General features: G+C 40.6%; 1 protein-coding gene across 1 annotated transcript in view; it reads left to right on the top strand.

Moving 5' to 3' along the window:
* The first annotated feature begins 3,351 nt into the window (after positions 1–3,351).
* The window catches only part of phyhiplb (phytanoyl-CoA 2-hydroxylase interacting protein-like b), a 34,787-nt gene continuing 27,679 nt past the window's right edge, over positions 3,352–10,459 (top strand). Inside the window, exon 1 of the mRNA XM_056245918.1 lies at positions 3,352–3,555. Within this exon, the coding sequence (XP_056101893.1) occupies positions 3,447–3,555 (109 nt within the window). The 5' untranslated portion in view covers positions 3,352–3,446. The remainder of the gene's footprint in view (positions 3,556–10,459) is intronic.

The raw sequence follows: 10,459 nt of genomic DNA, 5'->3' as shown, positions 1-10,459 counted from the left end.
AGACTGCCGACCTGAGAGCTGTCCAGAAGGCCATCATTGACACCCTCAAGCAAGAGGGTAAGACAGAAAAAAATTTCTGAACAAATAGGCTGTTCCCAGAGTGCTGTATCAAGGCACCTCAGTGGGAAGTCTGTGGGAAGGAAAAAGTGTGGCAAAAAACGCTGCACAACGAGAAGAGGTGACCGGACCCTGAGGAAGATTGTGGAGAAGGACCGATTCCAGACCTTGGGGGACCTGCGGAAGCAGTGGACTGAGTCTGGAGTAGAAACATCCAGAGCCACCGTGCACAGGCGTGTGCAGGAAATGGGCTACAGGTGCCGCATTCCCCAGGTCAAGCCACTTTTGAACCAGAAACAGCGGCAGAAGCGCCTGACCTGGGCTACAGAGAAGCAGCACTGGACTGTTGCTCAGTTTTGCATGTCATTCGGAAATCAAGGTGCCAGAGTCTGGAGGAAGACTGGGGAGAAGGAAATGCCAAAATGCCTGAAGTCCAGTGTCAAGTACCCACAGTCAGTGATGGTCTGGGGTGCCATGTCAGCTGCTGGTGTTGGTGCACTGTGTTTTATCAAGGGCAGGGTCAATGCAGCTAGCTATCAGGAGATTTTGGAGCACTTCATGCTTCCATCTGCTGAAAAGCTTTATGGAGATGAAGATTTCTTTTTTCAGCACGACCTGGCACCTGCTCACAGTGCCAAAACCACTGGTAAATGGTTTACTGACCATGGTATTACTGTGCTCAATTGGCCTGCCAACTCTCCTGACCTGAACCCATAGAGAACCTGTGGGATATTGTGAAGAGAAAGTTGAGAGACGCAAGACCCAACACTCTGGATGAGCTTAAGGCCGCTATCGAAGCATCCTGGGCCTCCATAACACCTCAGCAGTGCCACAGGCTGATTGCCTCCATGCCACGCCGCATTGAAGCAGTCATTTCTGCAAAAGGATTCCCGACCAAGTATTGACTATTGAGTGCATAACTGAACATAATTATTTGAAGGTTGACTCTTTTTTTTGTATTAAAAACACTTATTTTATTGGTCGGATGAAATATGCTACTTTTTTGAGACAGGAATTTTGGGTTTTCATGAGCTGTATGCCAAAATCATCAGTTTTAAAACAATAAAAGACCTGAAATATTTCAGTTGGTGTGCAATGAATCTAAAATATATGAAAGTTTAATTTTTATCATTACATTATGGAAAATAATGAACTTTATCACAATATGCTAATTCTTTGAGAAGGACCTGTATATGCCGGCCCACGATATACTCGCGGTGAAGTTCTTTTTTGTTCTGTGCTCGTTCTTTCATTCTCTTTAGATGAATATGTAAATACGTGCTGCATGCTTTCCTCACAATAACAAAACAAATGTTATCATAGTAACACAAATATATTACAACATAATAAATATGAATATATTAATATATACCTTGCTTGACCACAGTGCATTAACTAATACAATTTTAAAATGTTAAAATTAACAATGAACAATACAGTATTAACCTTAGTTAATGTTACAAATGAGCTCTTATTGTAAAGTTACCATTTCATATAAATCCAAACAGTCATGCTTACAGATAGCCTGTTAAAAACAAGAAAGCCCTCAAATTGATTTCTCTTTTGGATACGTGTAAATGAATTTAAAAAGCCCTTTTACCTTTTATTTTGTATTTTTGTATCTAATTATTTGTTCGTTTATTTTATTGTGATTTTTCTGTTTTGTTATTGATCACTTGATCAGTCAAAATATATATTACAGTTAAGATATAAAAAAAAATGTTGAGGTAACCCGCTTGAGGTAGGCCTTCTAATGTTTGCATCCTCTCTCAGCCTCCACGGCAAACATACTGCTGCTCTCCACATCTAGTCAACAAATAATAATGTGAAAACATGTACTGTGTATACCGTCCGTTTCATTGTATGCGTTAAATCCGCATCTAAAGTGTCCCACAATGTCCAGCGCGCAGTCTCACGTATCAAAACCTCTATAGAGGGGTTTCACGACGCGTCATCAATCCGGAAGTCGGCCATTTTGGAGGCACAGAACGTAAATAATGCCGCTGAACTGAATGGACTCGCAAATTTGGGTGATTATTGCTGCTAAAAAATGGTCGAGTTTTGGTCTGTACCAATCAGTCACATCGGGAAAAAACATGTTGAGTGCTATAGACTGTCAAAAGTTTAAAAAAAGAGTGCAAAAACTGATGAAAGAAGGCGTTTGTGGTTGAGAGAGGTACAGCATCAGCTACTGGCGCGCTGGACTACTGGAGGCTGGTATGTAGCCTACTGCTTTTTCCCCACGCTCGTCTGCGCCGGTTTCAGAAATAATAACGTTACTTTTCTGCTCGTCCGGCAATTTGCAACAACACAGCATTGTTTCGGCAGTGACTTTCAGCATGTTTCCTATAAATGACGTTTGCATTTTAAGACGTTCAGACTGAGGCTGATGTCCTGATATGTGATTTGAATAGGATTTCAAACCACATATGGATGTAACTTGAAACGGATTTCATGTGCTTTTTTGGACTGACAATCTGAACGTATCTTATGTCGGGATAATAAATAGATGGAAGAATGCAGTAATGTTATGTGCTAGAGAAGCTAACTCGTTCGGATCTTTACCACATTAACTTTAGTTTGTCAAAATGTTGCGCTCTCTCCTGCTTCCCAAGTCCTTCTCTATATGATTTCGCACCTACCACGTGTTTTTTCCGTGGTTTATTCGTGTAACAATGTGTTCAGTAGTACATAAACAGTGCAATCCATGCTGTTGTTTACATCCGAGTGCCTCCATAATGGCCGCGCATCCGGGTTACCGCCCAGAACGTGACGTTGGTGAAACCCCTCTATGATCAAAACAAACTCCAGTCCACGAGTGATGGTTTTTATTTCGCCTCTAGAGGCCGCTCTCGTTCAACCGCACTTGTTAGCGCATACGCAAAGTACCAGACCAGTGAGACCACTGATTCGTCAAACCTGCTGCTTGCTTGCAGTCTGTGTTCTTCTTCTTCCGACTTTATTTTGTAGTAAGTAACAAATATGCTTCGGGGAAATGTATCGGAGTACAATTATACATTTTATTTAGGAAATATAGTGGAGTAAAAGTGAAAGTTGACAAAAATATAAAAACTCAAGTAGCCTAAAATACTTGAGTACTGACTGTAACGAAGACACCAGTGAGAGTGACTATACATATAAATATGGGAGTGTAATTACAGTATAACACGTCACTGGAGAGAAGCACACTGCTCTTTGCCCTTGACTGTGGTGTCGCAGGAGAGATCAGCTCTGATGCTCTGATGGAGCGGCCGTGACGATGTACTGACGTAGCCCTCATCATCAGCTGCACACTGTGGAAACCCGCGAGAGAGCGCGGAGTGAGTGGAGATCTGTCCTGCGGCACTGCAGTCACTCTCACTGACGGAATATTCTTCATTAGACGCTCAATGATGGAGGTTCCACGCGTGGGACACAGTGTCAGCAGCCCCACGAGCCCGTGTGAGGACATGATAAAGAATCTCAGTCTGGACGCCATCCAGCTTTGTGGGAGAGAAGGTAAGAAGTGTTGCTTTTGTTCAATTTTCCCCCATTTTTTCCAGACAGGCGACCTGGAGTGGAGGAGCAGTGACATTTGAGCTTTCTAGACGGGGAAATATTGAAATGCATGCAAAATACAAAATGCAAATGTTGTATTTAAGGCGCATGCTTTTAAAGATCCTGATGCATACCCACTACAGGTCTGAGGAGCCGCGTGAGGTTGCTCAGCTATTCTGTCATTTGGCTGGATCTGGTTTGGTGTGTCATTGCATTCGAGCTTTCACTGAGATGTCATTTTAATAAACGCAAATGCAAACTCACGTGCTGAAATGCAAAATAAATAAATAAATAAAAATACAGTTTTGATGACTGTTCTTTGGGCGCTTGCATTATAAGACTGACACATAGGCTACTAGAGATTTGCGCCCGAGCTTACGTAGTTATTCTGTCTTTTCTTTTAAGATAGCATTGCATTTAAGCTTTCAAGACAAGGACTTATTATTTTAGTCCTGAGTTTCTTTGAAAAAACGACGTTTTTATGAATAAATCACATTTCCTAAGGAGCATGGATTTTTGATATTTATTATATTCCTTGTTTGGGCCATTGAAAGATGCATGTTCTCTGAGCATTAATATTCCTTGCACTTGAATGCTTGTTTCAGTATGATGCTCGCGTAACGTTCAGCACCATGGACACGGTCATTGCGCGCGCACAATACTGAAACAATACCGGATTCCAGCTGCATGCATCTGGCCATACGACCAGTGAGCAATTCACTCACTCACACCGTAATGAAACAGCAAAATTCTGAATATGCTGATTCATCTAGATGACACTGTGCTGTACATTGTTATATATGCGAATGTCTACAACTGTAAGTTCACAATTAATGGTTATGGACAGGGTTTACATGGGTGTATCCCAGTGCGTGCGTTTCTAGGCATACCTAGTCATTGATTTTCCAGAAAAAGCTCTCTTGCCTTTTGCTGCTCTGGAAAAGCAGTTTATGTAAATATAACATATTAGCTAAGGAGTGTAATATTAAAATACAAAGCATGTCATATTAAAGCACAAGAGCATTTTTTGTTTTGTTCCTTCTGTATCATAATGGCAGAATTTTTAGTGTTTCATATTCAATTGATTTTCTTTTTGTTGGCCAAGTCAATTAATTGTCCAATATTTGGTTATTTTGACATTTATCACATAAGTCGAATACATAACTAGAACTGACAGATGTGTCGAGCTCACAAAGTAAAGATAATGTAGATTTTCTGTTTAAATGCTGATTGGTGAATTTTGAGTAAATATTTCAAAGCAAATGCAAATGCATAAAAAGTTAAATTCAGAAAATCCTAATCAGTTAACCAGTAATAATCAGTACAAATGCAAGAAACAAGAAGTTATTATATCACATCTACAGATTTCTGGGGACTTGTTTAGCATCAGTCTCTCAGCGCTGAAGAAAAGAACATGCTTTGTCTGAGCTGATCGAAATTTCCTTAGAGCTCTGTTTTGTATTCTGTACCAGCACTGTGCAGAGGACCTCGAAGTCCCTTCAGCCATGCTGTCACAAGACAGAGAGAGACAAACAAAGAGAGAACGTTCTTATTGACACGGTCCAGTGTGGCATCGATGCTGTCACAGTCCTTTGAGTGATATAATGTGTGTGGACACACGACTCTATTGATTTCGATTCTATTGTATTAAAAGACTTTACCAAATAATCGTTCTCATGGACATTGCCAAGCTTTTCAAATGTGCCGTTATATCATAGATGCTACTATTTGCACTAGATATGTTAAAGTACATGGACAGAATCACAGACTCTAATCTCATTGGTTAATGGAGGTTGGACAAAAATGTGCGCAGATGTGGGCCAAGAAGGAACATGACGATGATATGATGAACATGACTGAGTCACAATGGGTACGTTCTGTTCCGACCCATCTGTCCCCTGAGTCTTATACTTCTCAGCGTGCCATTAACACCCCAACACCTCCCCTCACCATTTGTGTTGGCATAATAATGGACATCTGTGTCAGAGATTAGAGGAAAGGGTAACCAAGTTAGGAAGTAAACTTAATCCAACTTTACGTTGTCAAATTTTGGGACTTTTCAAATAATTTCATTGGAAAATATTAATTCTGTACGGCAGTTTTTCATTGCCCAGGATCATGGCTATAACTGCAATAGACACTGGGGACGACATAAGGGAATGATTCCCATCATTATTCAGATCAGTGGTAAACAAATATGGGTTTTTCAATGTCTGATTATTTATAAACTATTACCCATAATCCTAAATATGTGCAAAGTACCGATTTAAAATAATATAATAACTTTATGACATTTCTCTTCCAACATATTTATGCAAAACCTGTTCTATTAAAAATGTTTTAGGATTGAATGGTACAGGGTTGAAGATCAGCGGAAAAAAAACATCCTTATAGCTAGCAGATATTAAGACAGCAAGAAAAGTCATAAATAATAAAGACCAGCATACCATGTTCATTTCTGTATAATTTTTTTCATAGATGTTTTTGTTTTACCCATATTTTGAATTATGCTTATATTGAAGGAAATGTTCGTAAACTTGACAGGAAATGTACTGGGCCCGGTTCCCCAAAACGTTCTTATCGCTAAGTAGTTCTTAACCTATTCCTTAACCTCTTTCTTAACTTTATGGCACGATTCCCGACACGTTCGTACGCTAAGTATATCTTCTGTAAGTCACACTTTCGTAAGGTTGGTCTGGAGTCTGGACCATTCGTAAGCTCTCTCTTAGCAGTCGCCGCCACTGTACAGCAGTCTTTAGAAATCAGTGCAGCGCAGTACAAGTCAAACTATGGTATGTTGACAATGTTGTGGCTCAACAATGATTTTATGTTATGGACATTTTAAGACTAATAATAAAATATGTTCGCAATGGATACAGGCCTATTTATGAAGTTGACTTTATTTGGTATCAGAACTAATATAGTGGTAAGTAGGCTATTTCGTAATGTCATTAAAGCGTTTAAATTGGCAATCACTTTTGATAATTAAAATCTGGCAAACAACTTGGCTCTAAAAATCTATAAATGGGTAAGCATGGTGGTGTCCAGTAAGCCACCAACTATGGCAGCGATCCAACGTGTCCTTGTATTGAATCAAAGACGGCGCCGGCCGTGGAGCCGTTTAGTCCATGTCAATTTTTTTATTCGGCAAAACTTAAGCCCTTTTGACATTTTGCCTGACGTGGCTATATTAAAAAAAATTCGCCTCCCAAGACAACTCATTATGGAGCTGCTGGACCTTCTCAGACCTGCGCTTGCCAGGCTAACGCGGTGGAATTTTGCTTTAAGCCCTTAAAGGGTTAGTTCACCCACAAATGAAAATGATGTCATTAATCACTCACCCTCATGTCGTCCCAAGCCCGTAAGACCTCCGTTCATCTTCGGAACACAGTTTAAGATATTTTACATTTATTCCGAGAGCTTTCTGTCCCTCCATTGAAAATGTATGTACGGTATACTGTCCTTGTCCAGAAAGGAAATAAAGACATCATCAAAGTAGTCCATGTGTCATCAGTGGGTTAGTTAGAATGTTTTGCTCATCGAAAATACATTTTGGTCCAAAAATAACAAAAACTATGACTTTATTCAGCATTGTATTGTCTTTCGGTTCTGTTGTGGATCCGCGTTCAGTGATGACGTAAGACGCTGCTGACGTGTATCTGGTGTATTCGGGTTCAAATAAATATGGCTCGGCAAAAAAATGCTAATCTTCCTCTGTGTCAACAGAACCGGAAGAGAATACAATGCTGAATAAAGTCGTAGTTTTTGTTATTTTTGGACCAAAATGTATTTTCGATGTTTCAAAAGATTCTAACTAACCCACTGATGTCACATGGACTACTTTGATGATGTCTTTATTTCCTTTCTGGACAAGGACAGTATACCGTACATACATTTTCAATGGAGGGACAGAAATCTCTTGGACTAAATCTAAAATATCTTAAACTGTGTTCCGAAGATGAACGGAGGTCTTACGGGCTTGGAGCGACATGAGGGTGAGTCATTAATGACATAATTTTCATTTTTGGGTGAACTAACCCTTTAAGCCTTTAACCAATGGCAATCAATACCACATTAAACAGAAGTAACTGCAGCTGCTTGCCAATCAATTCTGATTGTAAAGTACCTTACCATTAATATAAAAGTGTATTACATCATTTTTAGAAGTCGTTGAACCCATGTCAAGAAGCGGCACAAGTGCCACAACGGGATAAGGAGGGTGGATGATTAGCGAGGGATACCCGGTTCGTCTACCCGTCACATATCGTGTGAACATATTACTGACAATTTGATAACTGAATTAATAGTCTATATTTTACTGATAACTTAAACTATGTTAAAAAATAAATGTCACTGGAATAATTTGAGGAATGTTTCATTTGCATAGAACGTGTTGTCTTTCTTAACGCCGTAATGCACCTTCGCGTGAAGTGGAAAATCGATTCCTGAGCAATCGATGCCAACTAATTCAGCACCTTCATTTGGGACAGCGCCTTTGTAACGTCGAACGTAAAAGGGAGCGTGTTAAGAAGCTTCCTAAGGGACACTTCGGGGAGCACACTTAGGAACATAAACAACTTTGGTTACATATATCTTTCGAGTCTTCTTGGCGCGCTAAGAGTGAGCGTTATCGGGGAACCGAGCCCTGGTCATTTTATGTGAGGATTTTTTTTCTTAAAGTGTAATATTTATATTTATCTTTTGGTTTGTGCCAAAAAATAAAGCGTTTTAGAAAAAATAATTGCCAGTAAAAGAATACTTCTCATCAAAAGCTAAATTTAGGTAGAATTAGTCTTTTTTCAGGCAACCCATTAAAATGCTAATGATTGGGGATATGCAAATTGGCAAAACAACCATAAAAAAACTGCATTACACACTAAACAGAGGTCAATCTATCAAACAATTAAATAAAGTATCCTCTTAATTCAGTCATTTTGAAACAAATAGCACCAATTTCCTGAGAATGACTGAGAATGTTCATTATATTCAAACCAATTTATGAACCTCTTGTTAATGATTGGTGCCAATATGATAAGTTTCTCCTTTAGATTCAGTAGGAATGAGCCCACATTTCCATTATGTAATCGTTGTGAAACTGCAGATGCACTCAAAGCAAGCTTTTGCTTCTGAACCACAGAATACTCTAAGGACAGGCATTCATTTGTGAAAAGATAAAAAAAATGGATGAGCTGAGACGTGCTGCGGGACTCCTTGATAAGCATGCATTAAAGGGGGGCGTTTCTTCCCCCTCGGGGCAGGCCTCAGATGGGTAGTCCTTTGTGTAAGTCCTACAGGAGCCTGACAGTGCTAACTCACTACCCCTGTCTGAATATACAGCTTTGGCCAGCTGTGGATGGGGGACTGGCTCCAGAACAGGGGCCACCATCTGCCAAGCCCGCCTGCTAGTGAAAGAAACTATTTAACATGGCCATCAATTTGCTAATTGTATCCACTGTGCACATAGCACAGCAAAACGACAACAAAGCAGATGTAGATCAGACAAATAATGGAGCTGATTCATGATTATTAGCCTATTCTCAGCTGAACATGCTCCTAGAGACAATCATGTTGTTTAAATAAGTGTCAGCTGAAAGTAAACTCTTTTTCATTATATCTAAATATACTATATGGACAAAAGTATTGGGACACCTGCCATTAATCCAACAGGGACTTCTACATGCATAAACAGTAATATGGAGTTGTTCCCCCCCTTTGCAGCTATAACAGCTTCCACTCTTCCGGGAAGGCTTTTCACAAGATTTTGGAGTGTTTCTGTGGGAATTTTGCCCATTCATCCAGCAGAGCATTTGTGAGGTCAGGCACTGATGTTGGACGAGAAGGCCTGGCTCGCAATGTCCGGCTCATCCCATAGAGCTTTTGTGTTGATATTAATGCCAGTGGAAGTTTGAAACTCTTCAGCTATGGAACCAGCAGAGTGTTGGCAACTTTTACGCGCAATGTGCCTCAACACTCGGTGACCCCACTCTGTGACTTTATGTGGTCTTTCATTTGTAGCTGAATTGCTGCTGTTCCTAAACCCTTCCACTTTCCTCAATATCACTTACAGTTGACCGTGGAATATACACTATATTGCCAAAAGTTATGGGACGTCTACCTTTACATGCACTGGAACTTTAATGACATCCCATTCTTAATCCGTAGGGTTTAACATGGAGTTGGCCCATCCTTTGCTGCTATAACAGCCTCAACTCTTCCGGGAAGTCTTTCCCCAAGGTTTAGGAGTGTGTTTATGGGAATTTTTGACCATTCTTCTAGAAGCGCATGAGGTCAGGCACTGATGTTAGACGAGAAGGCCTGGCTCGCAGTCTCCGCTCTAATTCATACCAAATGTGTTAAGGTCAGGACTCTGTGCAAGCCAGTCAAGTTCCTCCACACCAAACTCGCTCATCCATGTCTTTATGGACCTTGCTTTGTGCACTGGTGCACAGTCATGTTGGAACAGGAAAGTTGGGAGTATGAAATTGTCCAAAATGTCTTGGTATGCTGAAGCATTAAGAGTTCCTTTCACTTGAACTAAGGGGCCAAGCCCAACCCCTGAAAAACAACCCCACACCATTATCCCCCCTCCACCAAACTTTACACACAATGCAGTCAGGCAAATACCGTTCTCCTGGTAACCGCCAAACCCAGACTCGTCCATCAGATTGCCAGTCTGGTAAGTGTGATTCGTCACTCCAGAGAAAACGTCTCCACTGCTCTACGAGTCCTGTAGCGGCATGCTTTACACCACTGCATCCAACGCTTTGCATTGCACTTGGTGATGTAAGGCTTGGATGCAGCTGCTTTGCCATGGAAATTCATTCTATGAAGCTCTCTACGCACTGTTCTTGAGCTAATCTGATGG

This window comes from Rhinichthys klamathensis, unplaced genomic scaffold (assembly GCF_029890125.1).
Source record: "Rhinichthys klamathensis goyatoka isolate OS25496 unplaced genomic scaffold, OSU_Roscu_1.1 h1tg000035l_1, whole genome shotgun sequence".
Classification (NCBI taxonomy): Eukaryota; Metazoa; Chordata; class Actinopteri; order Cypriniformes; family Leuciscidae; genus Rhinichthys; species Rhinichthys klamathensis.
This window is presented reverse-complemented; position numbering and strand designations above follow the sequence as displayed.